This window comes from Tiliqua scincoides, chromosome 2 (genome assembly GCF_035046505.1).
Source record: "Tiliqua scincoides isolate rTilSci1 chromosome 2, rTilSci1.hap2, whole genome shotgun sequence".
NCBI classification, from domain to species: Eukaryota; Metazoa; Chordata; class Lepidosauria; order Squamata; family Scincidae; genus Tiliqua; species Tiliqua scincoides.
In genome coordinates, this window is record NC_089822.1 from 207,843,306 (window position 1) to 207,860,328 (window position 17,023).

The 17,023-nt window shown below is 41.3% G+C and overlaps 1 protein-coding gene across 1 annotated transcript in view; it reads right to left on the reverse strand.

The window, feature by feature from the left end:
• DNAH1 (dynein axonemal heavy chain 1) overlaps positions 1 to 17,023 on the reverse strand; it is a 148,729-nt gene that overhangs the window by 48,070 nt on the left and 83,636 nt on the right. The window contains exons 41-52 of the mRNA XM_066617083.1: positions 15,947 to 16,087; positions 15,487 to 15,647; positions 13,783 to 13,940; positions 13,513 to 13,686; positions 11,802 to 11,840; positions 9,360 to 9,538; positions 8,206 to 8,436; positions 6,883 to 7,079; positions 5,200 to 5,335; positions 2,739 to 2,947; positions 531 to 702; positions 17 to 208 (exon numbers count right to left, since the gene is read on the reverse strand). Of these exons, the coding sequence (XP_066473180.1) occupies positions 17 to 208; positions 531 to 702; positions 2,739 to 2,947; positions 5,200 to 5,335; positions 6,883 to 7,079; positions 8,206 to 8,436; positions 9,360 to 9,538; positions 11,802 to 11,840; positions 13,513 to 13,686; positions 13,783 to 13,940; positions 15,487 to 15,647; positions 15,947 to 16,087 (1,989 nt within the window). The remainder of the gene's footprint in view (positions 1 to 16; positions 209 to 530; positions 703 to 2,738; positions 2,948 to 5,199; positions 5,336 to 6,882; positions 7,080 to 8,205; positions 8,437 to 9,359; positions 9,539 to 11,801; positions 11,841 to 13,512; positions 13,687 to 13,782; positions 13,941 to 15,486; positions 15,648 to 15,946; positions 16,088 to 17,023) is intronic.

A 17,023-nucleotide genomic window follows, 5' to 3' on the forward strand; every position in this document is an offset into this window, starting at 1 on the left:
ATCTGAAGGAACCCACCTTGTCCAATCCACTTTTCATTCTCTCTTTGGCACCTTTCAGCTCCTGTTTCTTTTTTTCTATTAAGGTGGTGAAGATGCCAAGCAGTTCCAGATAGCTCTTGGGTGTGACATAATTATGTCTTGCCAATTCTGCCAGATACTCCTTGCATTTACGTGCTACACTCTGATGGATTTCGACGCACATTTCAATCTGAAAGGAGCACGAAGCAAATGCTGTTCAACATTTTTCAACCTTAAGAAGGGGAAAGGGCATGACTGTGAAATGCGCTACATATGAGATGCACTTAAGTTAAAATACGACCAGAAGAAATTTGTCTGCTTGTGAACGGAACATTCTAAGGAATGGATAGAAAATGCAGAAGCAGCACCAGTTCCAAACATGGGTGGATCAAACAATCTGAATTCCAATTACAGCCATATTCAATTATCATGAAGTTGATTATCTGTTTTATGTAACTCCCCAAACAAATGTTTTCAACTTTGGACTTACTTGTTCTAGGAGAAGCACCTACCATTCCCTCTATAACTTCAGGGATAGCGTCACTGTCTGGCATCTCATATAAGAAGGAAGCAGCCACTGATTCCAGAGCTTCTGATGGCCACTCATTAAACCAGTCAATGGTACAGCAATTTACTAGGGATGGGAACTGTCTGAGCCGTGCTCGGAACACCTCTCCTATAGGGCTGAAAAATGGAGAAGCAATAAAGAATAGAGAAGAACCTTATACGAATAGATGGTGACCAAGGCTTTCCTCTCCAGTTTGAATGCATGGTGGGCAATTTCTTTAGAAGCAAAAATGGTCCTGGAACAGACAGTAATTAAACTTCCTTGCAGTTTGCAGAAATATTGTGTATATTAAATAATGGGGATGGACAAATCTCATCTCACTAGCTGAGGCTCCCAACTAATTAAGGTTAACACATGCAATGCGCTATCCCAAACGCTGAAATTAAAGGTCTCCTTTTTAAAACCATGAGATTAGCCTGAAATTATGAGAATTTAAATCCTGAATCCTGTGACATTGGATTATTTGCTTTGTTATTAATTCTTTCAAAAGTATTTCCCTTTTAAATGTATCTCTGCAAACAGGGTAACCAAAGATGTATTTTGAATATAAAAAGGAAAACATGCAGCCAGTGCTGTCACTAGGGGATGTGGGGCTGCAGGCTACATAGGGGGACACACCACGACTGGCCAAAATTTTTTAAAACTTAGTATTTTTGAATAATACCATCATGTTACATATTATTCAATGTGTATTTTCATGTAGAATGCAATGAAACAATCCCTGTTGGAATATCTTTATTCTATCAAAAGTTATAGCCAAAAACCCAGTCGGGGGCAGAGCGATGGTGCATCACCATCCCCTCCACCCAGGGCATTGCCCCACCTACTGCATGGGAGGAGGTCCATCACAGGGAGTGATGCACTGACTTCCCACACCAGGTGACATAAATCCTAGTAATGCCACTGCATGAAGCAGTACAACAAAAATCTTTGGTCAGCACCTACATTTCCATTGCACTGAATTTTGTTTAAGAGTTCTTACATTGCACGTTCCAGTTTATCAGGGTACCTAACCAGAGGTGACAAAGGTGTTCCCTTACAGTTCTTCCTATAGTAAAAAGGAAACACAGCAATGGCAAATATGGCAAACACAGAGCTTTCTAAGATATAGATCTCTACTCAGTTCTTCATTCTGCTCAAACGGTTGTAGGAAGTTAGTAATTACTTCTTAGAACAATGGGTATAAAGGTAGAAGGGAAATCATTACAGGAAATTTCAGGGTTCCTAATAGTGCCTGAGAATTAAAACTGATATTCAGTTTTATGGCAGCTAAAAGACATTTTGCATCCCCTGCCACAAGAAACAAAGCACATTTCTGGTTTATAGCATCTCTCTCCTCCAGTAACTCTATGACTGTGAAGTACCTCATGAAGAAAAATCTCTGCTTGATTGGAGAAATGGAGGCAGCACTGGCTCCTAATATTTTGATGTGGGAGGCTGAGAGACATGTGAATGAGTAACAAAGAGGCCTATACTTCATTCCAGGTACCTCTAGGGTGGGGAGTGACAAACATTTTTTGAGAGCATGTGACCAAAGTGGTGACAATGTTCAAAAAAAATTATCTTGAGTGCCCATGGGAATTTTGAGCAGCAGACCATTTATTATTATTATATGTGTATTTACAATTTTAAGGCAGCACAACCCCAGCCAACGTCCTTACTGTAGAGAAGTAGAGTCAAAACTGGAACTAACAGTCAGCACCAGTGTGAGGAGATTCCTTTATCCAGTTGACCCTACCTCGAGTTGCGCATGGGGCATTCTCATTCCATTCAGAATGCTCTTTTTCCTATACCTGGGAAAATGCTTGAAAGCATTCTTAAAGTCTGTTCAGTCAACCAGTTTACTGCTTCATTTGGCAGTATTGATAAACATTATATGTATGCATGCATGAACGTATGTATAATTGTTGTTTGTATGTTATGGATGGGACTTAAAAGATCAAGAGGTAGTAATGCTGCAGGCCAACAAAATTTTTCCATGTGCCTACCTTTGGGTATGGGTGTCAGAGGTTTGCCATCCCTGCTCCAGGATGAATCTAGCCTTCGATCAGCAATATTAAGAGTCATCACTGAGCAGTGACAGAGAGAAAGACGTTGCTAGCTTGGAGAGCTTCCCTTGCCATCTGATCGTATGGGCTGAACTAGCTCGTACCTCATGCATAGGACTGTATGGATATTACTGCGCACTCTCCCTGCATATGCAGCTATCAGGTTGGCCTTGGTAGGTTGAAGGCCCTGATCCTGAACAATAGGTTTCATAGTGGTCAAAATCTGGTCCTGTTCATCTGGAGCGTACAGGTTGGGAATGTCTCCTGAATTCAGCAGGTTGTTGATATCCTCAAGAAAGGACTCACTTTTAATCTGAAAATTAAAAGGTTACTTTAACAGTAGCTTTATGTGTTTGCTGCATTAACCCCACAATTTATATCCTAAAGGTCTAATATCCTGACTAGATAGGGAAATACAATAATTTTCAACAGAAAAATCCAAGTCACAAAGACAGCATCTGTGTAGAAATATTATTAATGACTAAGTTTAGAGTAGTTAATGGGGTGAGCTCTGCCTAGCTGAGATAATAGTGTGAGACACCTACTTTGTTACACTGAAGTGATAATTCAGAGACTGGACTAACACATGAAAGCTGAGTTCCCATTTCTGGGTTGACTCTTAAACTAATCAACTTTACAGGCATTCTATTTTTAGGGCGATAAATGCTCAATGGCTATCTATTTGTAGCTTGCAGTTCACATGCCTTCCAACAACACTGTACATTTGTTTTAGTGTTATCACATTTCCCAATAGCAGATGCATTACATTTTGTACCTGGGAACATATTCTTCCCTCTGATAGCACATCTATTGCTCCTGAGAGGCAACAGGGTACCCATTAGATATTGCTTGCAATGTCAATGCTGAAAAACAACACAACTTCCTTCCTCCCCCCCTCCCCTGCCCAATGCTTGTGCTATTCTATGATCTTTAAAATATTATTTTTACTTATTATTAACAGTATTTTAATGCTTCAAAGGTCAAATGTTCTTCCACTGTATGGCAAAAACAGCCCCTTCCTTACATTTCACAAACCCACTTTTGTTTTTTTATTTATCTAAGAACCAGTATGGTGCATTGGGGGCATCAGGGTGTGCATCAGGGTACAAGTTCAAATCTCCCTGAAGCTCACCGGGCAGTCATCATAGGTAAGTCACATTGTCTCAGCCTACCTGATGAGCATTGTTGCAAGGTTAAAATTGATATGTCCAACAATCCAGCAGCATGGTTATCCTTCTGAAACAATGCTAGCCCACTTCCCACTATAACTCAGGGTAAAATGACACACTGTGTGAATAGTTTGGGCTTTGACTGTTTGTGTTTTGAAAATACTGGTTGTGAGAGGATCTGATCTGCACTGGGACTGTGGTATGGGGGTCTTTAACTCTTTTGCTCTTGTTCTAGTCTTGATTCAGATTTCTCCTCCCCTATTGGTACCAATGGGAATTTCTCTGCCAGGGTAAATGATACCTACTCTGCATCCCCAATCCAATTTGAGATCATTGTGGGGACAAAGGCCTACAGCAACCGCAGTCATCATCTGGACTGAGAGCCCCATAGCTGGCAATTACCAAAGGAAAACAAGCAGGTAAGGGCCAAACCACACATTTAATTTCAGATGGAATGGATACCAGCCTCTGTATGGGGACTGGTGTACAACTATCACACAGAAACTAAAATGAGGCTTGGGGTACCTGCCTGGATAAACCCTAGAAGGAAGCAGAGGAACTGAATCATTTATCCTTTTCAAGAAGTACCCAAATATAAATTCTGGAAACTTAGTTCCCAGCAACTAGGTTTGCAGAATTTGTACAGTGCATAAAATAATAAAGACTCCTGTAGATGTAACAGCCAAATCCTATGAAATATCCCCCCCCCCTCAATGCAGCTGTGCCACTGGAGCATGCATCCTGCATCTTTTGGGGGATAGTCCTGGAGATCTGCATAAGTGAAGTACTTCTTCTGGAAGTAGATAATGTAAATCCTTAACTGCTAGAATTCTAGCTACCACTAATGGAAATGATGTGCAAAAATCAAGTGTACCGAACAGTATACTATGTCCCAGCACCTTCATAAACGAGGTCAGCTTATTGGTATAGAATGGACACATTACTGCTTACAGATCCAATTCAATATATATCCTGCAATGGTTTCTGACTAGTAAACTCCTTCCCCTTTAGTGCAGCCAGCTAACCTCAGATTTTCCCAAGGGTAGGTGGGTTGGGCCGTGATGCCTCCTGAGCTCAGAATGCCAAGCCTGAGGTTCACGCAGCAAACATGCCACCCTAAGCTCTGCCCTGAAAGCCCAGTGCACCAAACTTGTGCAGTCCATCCCTGCCTTGTGCTGGGAGGGGCTGGGTAAAGTTAGTCCCCGCCCTAAGTAGCTGACTGGCTGCATTCTTCTGACACCAGAAGTTCTTTTGCAGTCTTCCAAGCTGGCACTGTTTTAGCATGAAGGTTGAGAAAATAAAGAAAACAAAAAGGGTGACAATGGTAAGGCAAATCTAGCTAACTAGTATGCATAACGAAATGCAGATCTTTCACTTTGCCAATGGATCAGATTACCTGTGTATCTGTGAATAGAAATGTAATGGGTAAGCTCTGCAGACCTGCCTTCAGCATAATTTTTTTAATGTCATCTCGCCACTCAGTTATTCCATAGTTTTTGGAAAGTTCAATCTGAAAACATTCATAATCAGCTCTAAAAAGAAAAGCAACAGAATCATTAGCTAAAACTAAAGATGTAATACAAAGATTTACATAGTAGTACAAAGATTTACATAGAGAAGAACTGTAACAGAGATACAATTTTGACATTTTTATCACAATTCTGACTGTCCATGAATGTTCCACCAGTGTTAAAGCTCAATAGGGTTGGGCTGTGAAAGAGCTCGGAGTGAGCGCCCTTGTCTCAAGAATAGGCAAGGCCATAAGTGAAAGGAACTCCCCTCACCAAACAGTGACAACAGAGCTGTTAAGCCTTGCCTTCAAATGAGTGGAGAGAACCCACTCTGGATACCCTCTTCTACCAACAGAATAGTTCTTCCCTGCAAGACTTGTGGAGATGCTAGAGCAGGAGCAGAATGTGCCTTCTGAGGTCTCATTGTTGTGACACTTGCTGCAATCCTCCCCATTTGCCTTTTTGAATGAAAAAAATCCTCTTTGCCTTCTTAGGTGGCTAGGGAGAGGGCCTGATGACTGGATGTATTTATTTTTACAATAAATCCCTTTTCACCCTAATTAACTATGAAACGGGGAAGAGAGGGATCTGAACACAGTAAGACCAGTGAAAGCCAGCACTGAGTGCCCTGTCTCTAGAGCAGGAAGGCCCAGATCTGGGAAGTGTTCTCCTCCCAATGGACTCTCCAAATCTACTCATTTGCAGAAGCCTTGCACTTAAGAATTAGTGAGAAAAGTTGTACTGAATATCCTTCTCCACAACAAGAAAAGCCACTTTTCAAATGAAAGAAAGTCTTGTATCTTTGGCTTTAAACATTACAGTGGTGAAACCATTAAATACCTACACAATCACTTTCTAGGTATGCATGTGATTCTCCTTGATCTACATATCATTTCTTTGCCTCATGGCCAAAACTGTGCCTGTTTCACTACTTCTGGAAGGAAGTTCACTAAAACCTGTGCTGCTGCTAGTCAGTTGCTAGTCAGTTTCATCAGTAACACTGGAAGAGGCTAATTGCCCATTATTTTTCCATCAGTCAGAAAAGGAAAGACAGGAACAAGCTAGAAGTAATGACTTTATTTCTATTTCAGCAGGTGGCAATGAGCTAGTTGACAAATGGTGTATAGCACCTACACACATGGGGGAGAGTAGGTTTATAAGTACTGCCTGCCCTGTTCATCAAGTGCACCTTTTCCACTTTTGCATCTGCCTGATATTCACATATTGGGATGTCATATTGAAATAATATGTACTCAGAGAAACCAATGTGTGCGGTCATGACCTGTTAAACATGTACTCCCACATACACTTTTGAAGGGTAGTAATCACATGGACTGGACCTACGCAAGTTAGACTGCATGAGTCTATTTCAATGTTGTATTCAATATGTGGACATCAGGTGAGTCTGGAAGTGGAACCTGGTATGAACAGGCACAATGCCTCTTTTTGACATGATGAACACAAACTGAACCAAGAACCAGGAACATCAGTGAAGAATAATGCTTGCTTCAAATGACCTGCTTTGCAGCAATCCTGGCACAGCTTGTGTGATATGTGTGATATCTTACATGTGAGATGCCAGCTTGGTGAGAGATTGCCTTCCACTGCCACCAACACCCAAGAGGAGAGCATTGCCCAGTGCTTGACGCAGAATACGAGTGATACGGCAGATATGCTTCATAGCATCCATGAAGAGCACTAGCTTCATTTTGGTAGTATTGATCTGATTGTACTCCTCCATGTACTCCTCAATCACATGCATAAGCTATGGCCAAAAAGAGAGGAAGAAAAATGAAAGCAGTAGCTCAGAATACCATTCTTAGGAGGTCTTCCATGGAATAGGCCACGCCCACCCACCCCCCCCCTCCTGATCCCCATCAGCTCCCATAGGCTAATGGGGGCAAAAAATTATTGGAATAGCAAGAACATTCACTTAAAAGGAAAATCCATGCTTTGAGATTTGCACTCTTCAGAAAAGAATGTACAGTGTGACTTTAATATGTCAATCAAAATGTTGCACAAATAAAAACACCACTTAAATAGCTTGCACTGTAAATTTTAAAAGAGCCCAACAGGGGTTAGATCAAGATACTAGTGGTTAGGACTTCTTAGCATAAATCTTACTGTGGTCACAGTGTCATAGTATGAACTTAGTTAAGATATTTCATCCATCAAACACAATTTATCTGCCTGAGCTATGGGTGTGACAAACATCTGCCTACCTAAGGGGCTGGATTAATTAATAACTGTAATTCACTTAACGATCATGAAAAAGGGCCTGCTGTTATCATTATTATCTTTGACTACATAGTAGTGAATGCAAAGTATACTGTTCCTTATTAAAATCTTTATACTTTTACCCTTTGCTTAATTAACATTTCCTCAGTACGCGCAATGTTCTTCCAGTTGGGAGTTCAGCAGGAATGGTAATTACTTGCAAAGGTCAGCTGTAAAGATTTTAATGGCCTCCACTGCAGTACTGTGAACATAAAACCTGTTTCCTTTCCTGGTTTATTGCATTTTCCAAGCCGAAGCACTGTGCTCCAGTCATCTGCATAGCTGATTCCCAACTGTTCTTTATTACTTGCCTGAACACCAAAGAAAGCAGGGGGCATTTGGAGAAAACAGCATCATGTGGCCTGTTCTGTCCTCCTCCATCAAGGTTCATATATCATTCTCAGCATGCTTCTAGGACTCAGCCTATCCTTGTACAACCTTAGCCTTTTTGCACTGGAATTCATAACCACTTCTAATAAAGGCCTGCAATGTTAATATCATGTTCCAAAGATATTCTAGTACCTTTGCTCATATGAACTGCAGCCATATTATATTTTGATGATGAATGAAAGGCAAAAGGAGCAAAAAATGGAGAAACATCACAGGTATCCTACCTTTTCTTTATCATCAATCAGTTCATAAAGTTTCACATCAGAACCTGGTGACATGAAATCCCCATAAAGAAGGGGCTGGAAAGGAACAACTTCATCAAAAGTGACATCCCATTCCACCATCATGTTCATCATCAGGCCATCAAACCAAGTTCGGTCCTCCTCATTAACCAGGCGGTCACAGAACACTCGGCAGCTCTCATGATACCATAGCCTCAGCAGGGTTACTTTGTCCTGACAAAAAATTCCAGCGACAGCCTTAAAAACAGTGTTCTTCCTTGGTACTCATATGACCTAAAGTAATTTCTAATTTGCTGTTTCTGAAGATATTGAGAAGGAAAGTGGAAGCTACAGGTTGCCGTTTAAATAGCATTTCAAACTACAGCTTCTACAGAGAAGGTAACTAATGCTGCAATAAAAACACGGACCATATTTCTCCTAAAAAGAGATTTGAAACAGTTTTGTAATTCTGTCATGTTATCTCTTCTTAGAGACTGACTTTTCCTCCTTGAAGTCCTGACCCAGGTGCAATGCTAATACAAAAGAAACCCTAGTTTCCCTACCCAATCTGATCTACATAGAAATAATATTTACAAACCAAGGATAGTGCAAAAAATAGAGTGAAACTAGAGATGGGAAAACTCGAAGATATGAACAAAATGCACACAAAGCTTGGTGCCAGATATCTGAGGTATTCAGGAACACCTATATGGATTATTTCTGGGTCAAGGTTACACTGTGCCATGAATACAGTATACCACAGTGTCTGAAAAGCAAGATTACTATAGATTTACTTGCTGCCAGCACTAGATAAAAGATATCTCAATATTCAACTCCAGGTTCACATGGAATTCAGCCACACCCCATAGGTGAAAGCTGAACACTTCTTGCTTATATTGGGTGGCATCAAATGCCCAAAAAAGGATAACTATTTGGCAGGTCAATTTATCAGGAAATAGGATGCCATTGCTGTTAACTCTGAGCTTTTTTAAAAGATTGTGAACACTTTGGGGGCAGGAAGCCATTTATTTGATTTTCTCTGTAACAGTTTTGTGAACTTTTGTTGTTGTTGTTGAAAAGCAGTTTATAAATATTCTTATTATTGATATTACTCATACAACATACGATATACCAGATATACTGAAGGCAGCACTCACCTCAATTTTGGCAGGTTCTGCCATGAGCATCCCCTGGAAAACCTTGGAGAGATCCCTCAAGTTAAATGTATAATGAGACTTTGCTGGGGTGGGCAGTAGTTGAGATGTGATAGTGGAATACACTTGTATGGTAGCAGACACCAGGGGTTCATTCAGATGTTCCACATCAGGACATCCAGCTAAATAAAATTAAAAGATGCTGATCAGTATTGCAGTGAGGACTTTTCACAAAAGAAAGGACCAACAATGGGACTTATTGGCTCAAGACATAGAAAGCTCATGGGTACAGACACAGATTTGTCAATAACTTTACCCAAGTTGTTACCCATTCTGACAGCCTACTAAAATAATGGAATCTGAAGGTGGCATGTGACTTCTAGCTTCCAAAGATTTTGTTCCTGCTGTGTTAGCAACTCTGTACATATGAACCTTAAATCACGAAGCCTTCAACTGAAGAAACTTAATAACTACTAATCAGTAATTGTACAGAGTTAGAGAGGAGATAATGAATTAGGATAAGGAACATTACCTGCAAAGGTCTAGTGTCTATGGCTAGCTTATTTAGATTGTTTATATATTACCCGTTAACACACTTCAATCACATTTTTGCCCATATAATCATAGTTGCTTACCAATGATTAAAAAAAAAAGTGACACTTTCTAACCTTCCAAAGTGTTATTGGACTATGGTGATTCTTATCTATATTAGGGAGAAAATAATGAAGGACCTGTATGTATTTTACTCTAATAAATCTAGAAAACTAGTTGAGGAAAGTGCAAGGTAATTAATTTGCTGACAAAAAAGGCGATGTAAAAGGTTAAGTGGATTTTACCTGGAAAGCTAGAAAAGTCTTCTGCTATTTTTCAAGTCTAGAAATGCATCACTGATAGAAAATCTCTTGGATCAACAAGAACACTTTTGCCAACCATGCACAGATTTCAGCCTTATAAAGTTTGAAGCCAAAAGACTTTTGAATGATTGCCTTCAGGAATCTTAGAATAATCATAGAAAGGAAGAATTCCTCTAATCCTACATAAAGCACCTTTAAGTCCATTTTTATAACTTTTGTTACTTTTATAGCTTTTGTTATTGATGCACCTTTCTTAGGGCAGTTCTATATTTGTGTGGCACATGTTTTTGCTATGTGCATGCTGGTACTACACAAAGTAAAGTTGAAAAGCATGAATGTACATATACCTAAAGACCCCAGTTCAATCAGGTTCCCAGACACACATACAAAAGTACTTAAAGGTATGTGTACATATATGCATATGCTATATGCTTCCAGCAGGTGCAACACTGATGTACATGCAGCAAACATGTTTGTAGTGTACAGCAGCAGTCCTCAACCTTTTAGGCATGAGGGACCAGTTTCGTGGAAGACCATTTTTCTATTGGGGGGGGGATAGGGGATCATTGGGGACCTGCCTCTGCTAACAGCTGGGAAGAAGGGGGTTTCTCTCTCCAGGGAGACCATGGTGGGGTGAGGCTGCCAGGGCACTTCAGACCAGGCTGCGGGGAAAGGGGGTTAACGTCTCCCTGCTTTCATCCCTTCAGGGGTTACACCCCTGAGATGGGTTCTAGGCAGGTGATGGTTAGCTTCACAACCTCCTACCTCACCATACTGCCTGCTCATCACTGCCCCCCGGGCTTTATGGGACTGGTCAGCATCCCTCAGCCCCACCCATTCCTCTCTGGTGGGGTCATAAAGGGGCCCCAGCTCCCTTTCCCTGTCTTTCCCTGGAGACTAGCGGCACCTTCCACCTCCCCCCAGCCAGCCATCTCCCTCCTTGCCGGGATGTGCCTTCGGCAGTCTGCGGTGTTGGAGAGACTTCCACTTTGTGTCGCCTGCAAACGGCAGGTCCCTGAGCCGATCTTCCCCTGGTGGGAGCAGCCGGGGGCCGCGCCACCGGGTCACCCGCCTCCTCCAGCGTCATCAGCCGGAGATGGCCCAGAAGGCCCTGAGGTTCCCCAGCACTTCCCTGCTAGAGCGGTGGGGCCAGGTGAGGCACGGGGAGGCCGGATGCTTGCTCTCTGACAGCTGCCCCTTATGGTCTCTTGCCCTCCTCCTGCTGCGTTTCCCCTGCTGAGGCTGATCTCAGGACTTTACCCAGACAGCTTTGCTCGCTCACCTGCCGCTCACCTCCTGCTGTGCAGCCCGGTTCCTAAAAGGCCACGGATCGGTACCGGTCTGTGCCTCGGGGGTTGGGGACCCCTAGTGTACAGTATTGAACAGTTCTAAGTTAGCTAAATTTTGCATACTTAACTTTAATCATATTGGTACTGGAAAATGAACTATTAGAGGCAGATGGTGCTTAAAACAAACAAACAAACAAACAAACAAAACTCCTCAAACTAAAACCTTTAGCAACTTTGAGAAAAGAAGACTTTTCAAGCTTGATACAGATTACTATTTAACATAATCAAACTCCTTTACTTACGGACTGGATCTCTGTAACAGTATTCTCCTAATTGTCCAGCTAAAAATTTTTTTAAAAAAGAAATATAAAGAATATTTATAATACAATATAAATATAAAATTTTAAAAAAGAAATATAAAGATATAAAAATATAAAGGTCAGGGCACCAGGATGAAGGTCTCTTGTTATCTGGTGTGCTCCCTGGGGCATTTGGTGGGCCGCTGTGAGATACAGGAAGCTGGACTAGATGGGCCTATGGCCTGATCCAGCAGGGCTCTTCTTATGTTCTTGTTTGCAAAAGATAAGGAAATTCATGTCTATAGGTTACAAGGTTACCTATACAGAAATTTTTACTGTGTAGGTTACATATACAGAAATTGGTTACATATACAGAAATTGTTTATGTGGTATATGTCAGTGGTTCCCAAGCTTTTTAGCATCAGGACCCACCTAAACAAACAAAAAAAAAGAAAAAAAAACTTTGTCAACCACTCAAACCTCAGTGGCTAAAAAGGTTATTTGGTCATACTGCTCCCCCCAAGTAGCAGACTGTTTAACCTTGATGCACATAATCTAATCTGTCTACTCATCATCTAGTCTCATTGTCAGTTTCATGACCCTCCAAAAATTGAATTGAGACCTACTGGTGGGCCATGGACCCACAGTTTGGGAACTGTGCATTAGTTTACATAGGTTACACGTACAGAAACTGTTTTTCCCTCACAATGGATTAAGCACTAGATAAACAATGATCCATTAAACAGTGTGGGAATCTGTTAATAGTCTACATATACCTAAAATGGTGCGACTATAGCCTCTCCCTAAATTAAAAACAATTTTTTAGAGCCGGTTCTCTTTTTACTTGCATTGATGCAATTTTGCTGGTATCCTATTTATTTGCACCAACAAAAAGTGAAAAAAGGATCTAGTATAAAATATTTAGGGGGAATATGTGCAAGTATTCCACCTGACAGTAGGAAAAATGGAAATGTATAAAACTTGTGCATTGGGAAAACCACATAGTACATTCCATCTAGAATCTCAGCCTTGCCCAAATAGCTCTGGAAAAAGTCTGACAACATTATTTTATAATAATTGAAAGGTTTCCTGAGAATCCTGATAGAACTGGAGGGTAAGATACCACATTGTAAGAAAAAATATACTTCTTATTCGGCTAGTTATGACAGCAGAACAGAGTTCTACTGTTATAACAGGTCATATAGCATCACACACAGCGTGCTAATAGCAGCCATTTTGGAGCTGCCACCACAAATGGTGGCAGTGACCCCACTGCCACAGCTGGCAACCTGCTCCAGAGTAGGTAAGCTGGCATAGGAGGATCATGGGTTGGGAAGGGGTGGAATTGAGTGTTCTGGGGGAGGAAATAGGGGTGGGGCAGGAGGCAGGAGGGTAGATCCAATTGTGCAAACCAGGTCTTATCCCCTCTTTGAAAAATCTCCCTGTCCCTTTTCCCTCATTGGACATATGCCATCAAAATAGGTAGCTTATGTCTGAGGAGACCCACAGGTGGTCCCTGGACTTATGTGGAGGTAAGTTAAATATGTTTACTCAGCTCCCATTTGCCTTTGAATTGTCCTCCCACTAAAGGATGCAGCACACACCTTTTCGACTTAGCTGCATTGGCAATGGTGGCACAATATAGGACTGGGGCCTTAATCACATTGAATTCAGATAGGAACAACAAAAAGAATTTGATATGCTAGAGACTCACACATCCAACTGCCTAGAATGGTGGAGAAGATCTTCTTCTTGCTGCTGTCCTCCATCTCAGTAAATGAGAGATAGTTGAAATGGCGGGTTAGGCGTGGGGTGATGGCATTTCGTCCTCCACCAGGTGGTCCCATGGCACAGATAAAATTAATATCTACCAGTTTCTTAAATTTGCCTGACAAAACATTCCAGAGAAGAATGAAAGCATATGTAGATGCCTACGCACTCCAAGAGTTAATAAGAAATGTTCAGCAAGGAGCATATGACCTACCAATTTGTTTCCTGTCATACCAGCCTTTGTGATCCATCCATTGTCGGAGAAGTTCAATAGGTGGTTGGGCTCCATAGGTCTCTAGTGCTGGCATGTTCAGGTCATCAATAAAAAATATGAAGTACCTGCCAAGTGGAGGGCCAAAGACTCCCTTGCGCCTGTATAAAACCAGACAATAAAAATGACTGAAGAGACTCCAAAACAAATCAAAAGCTCTGTTGCATAATTTGGACATGGAGCTACACACCTGAGTAAAATTCTAGCTCTCTCCCACCCCTTTCTGGATAAAGCACAACCACCAACTAGGGAAGTCCTGGGACCCATCCAGAGTTCCACCAAGAAAACTCTGTCTTCAGAAATACTGATATCTAGTGGATGTGATAGTCTTGAACAAAATTTAGTGGGATGAGCTGCTAGTTTGATTGGTGAATCCATATTTGGTGAATCTATTAATAGTAATGAAAAATGCTTTAATATCTCAAATGTAGTATGTGCTCTTTGGTGTTTCAGCTGGGAGAAATGCAAGATGTAGTTGTCTATCTATGAATATAAACAAAATATATTATATTTGAGTTTCCCACTAGAGGTCAGCAGATAAAAAAATGAACTTTGAATAGTAAAAGGAAAATATGTATACTTCCACAAACTTCACTGGGGATAGTCAAAGCTTTCAAGGAATGAATCAATACATGTCAAAACACTGTTTATAAATGCTCAGTCTCTGGACTCTGTGAACATTTATTAAACAAGGTCAAATATGCAGTGGTTTAGGAAAAAGGAGGAATTCTCAGGTAGAAAATCTATTTTGTCCATTGTGCTAGTCTCCTCAAAGCCAAAGCACCTTCCAAGAGCCATGAAAGACATTTACTTAATTTGGGGTGAATGTTGGTAGCCATGAATAAGGATGCAAGGGAGTGGAATTTTCATATCTGTTAGGATTTTCCATTATATTTCAACTTTGTTTACATATAAGTTTTCTTAACTTACTGTTACCTATCCCAATCCTTTGAGGCAAGGCTCAAAATAGGAATCAATTAATTTATTAGCTTTAAGGTTTTATAGTCTGCCTTTTGCACTGACTTCCAATAGGTTAACATAACAGTGAATAAAAACAGCAGCAAATAGCATATTTTTAAAGCAACTAAAATTACATAAAAAGCAATCTCCTCATTTTGTATTGGCAACCTTCAGTCTCGAAAGACTATGGTATCGCGCTCTGAAAGGTGGTTCTGGCACAGCGTCTAGTGTGGCTGAAAAGGCCAATCCGGGAGTGACAATCCCTTCCACACCGGGAGCAAGTGCAGTCTGTCCCTGGTCTGTCTCCCTGGCTATGGGCCTTCCTTCTTTGCCTCTTAGCCTCAGACTGTTGGCAAAGTGTCTCTTCAAACTGGGAAAGGCCATGCTGCACAGCCTGCCTCCAAGCGGGCCGCTCAGAGGCCAGGGTTTCCCACTTGTTGAGGTCCATCCCTAAGGCCTTCAGATCTCTTGCAGATCTCCTCATTAAAGTAAATCAATAAAATATATGGGATGGCCAAACATACAGTTGGGTTTTTTGAATCTTATTTTAAACTGGTAAATCTTTTCGTGCTTAATTTCTTCAGCAAATCTGAAAATGGTGGCTAATACATGCCAAAACAAAATAAAACAAACAAATATGAACAAGGTGGTATATCAAAAGCAGACTATATTACAACAGAGATTTGCCTTTTGTCCAGTTTGCTGTCAATGAGATCTTGGGTTTGGTTTGCTGAGGTTCGAGCAGAAAACATCAGGAAGTGGCTGATAAATTCTAGCGGCAGGTTCTTCAGAAGCTTGTCTGCAACAGTGAGTGTCTTCCCAGTCCCAGTTGGACCGACACAAAGAACCTAGAGTTGGAAATGAAAACTGGCACCAATGGAATGATTTATTGCTATCTATCATCATTCTTTCACAATTCTGTTTTCCAACCATTTTGCTTCTTGGCAAACCACTGGCACTGTGCCAAACACACGCTACTCTATAGGGCTTTTCAAATTGATGTTCAATTTTAACTAAGGTTCCCACCAATGCAATGCACATTCTGCCAGAGGAAGTGCTGGCCTGGCAGTATTGTTGCTGGCTTGAATGAGAAACAGAAAGTTTGAATTCTACTAGTTTAATCTCACTTGAAATTCAGGAAACTTACTGGTTTGTGGTTGGTGAGTAACATTTCCAGTAGATATGCCATCTGAACTGTGTTCATTGTGGGGACAATAATGTCACAAAAGCTGGTATCAGGCACCATGGTGAACACTGTAGAGGAATCCATCCAGCTCAGCCAGCCCACCTAAAAGACAGATAAATTGCCAAGCACACCCTGTAATTTGTATCCTAAGAATATCCTATTTTTAAGAATATCCTGTATCCTAAGAATATCCTATTGATACAGAAATGGAATTCAGGGTGATACAGAAATGGATTTCAGGATACAGAAATGGAATTCAGGCATGTGGATGCAGGAGAACCTGTGGATTTTATATATCTGGACTTTCAGAAGGCATCTGACACGGTCCCTCACCAAAGGCTGCTGAGAAAACTCCACAGTCAAGGAACTAGAGGGCAGGTCCTCTTCTGGATTAGGAACTGGTTGAGGTCCAGGAAGCAGAGAGTGGGTGTCAATGGGCAATTTTCACAATGGAGAGAGGTGGAAAGTGGAGTGCTCCAAGGATCTGTCCTGGGACCTGTCATTTTCAACCTGTTCACAAATGACCTGGAGGCAGAGCTAAGCAGCGAGGTGGCCAAGTTTGCAAATGACACCAAACTTTTCCGAGTGGTGAAGATAAGAAGAGATTGTGAAGAACTCAAGAAGAATCTCTCCAAACTGGGAGACCGCGGATGTGTTTCAATGTAAGTGTAAAGTCATGCACATTGGGGCAAAAAATCAAAACTTTACATATGGCTAATGGGTTCTGAGCTATCTGAGACAGATCAGGAGAGAGATCTTGGGGTCCTTGTGGACAGCTCGATGAAAGTGTCAACCCAATGTGCGGCAGCAGTGAAGAGGGCTAATTTCATGCTTGCGATCATTAGGAAAGGCATTGAGAAAAAGACAGCTAATATTGTAATGCCGTTATACAAATCGATGGTAAGTCCACACCTGGTCTGGTCACCACATCTCAGTGGCGATCCAGTTCTGGTCACCACATCTCAAAAAGGACATGGTGGAAATGGAAAAGGTGCAAAAGAGAGCAACCAAAATGATTACTGGGCTGGGGCAACTTCC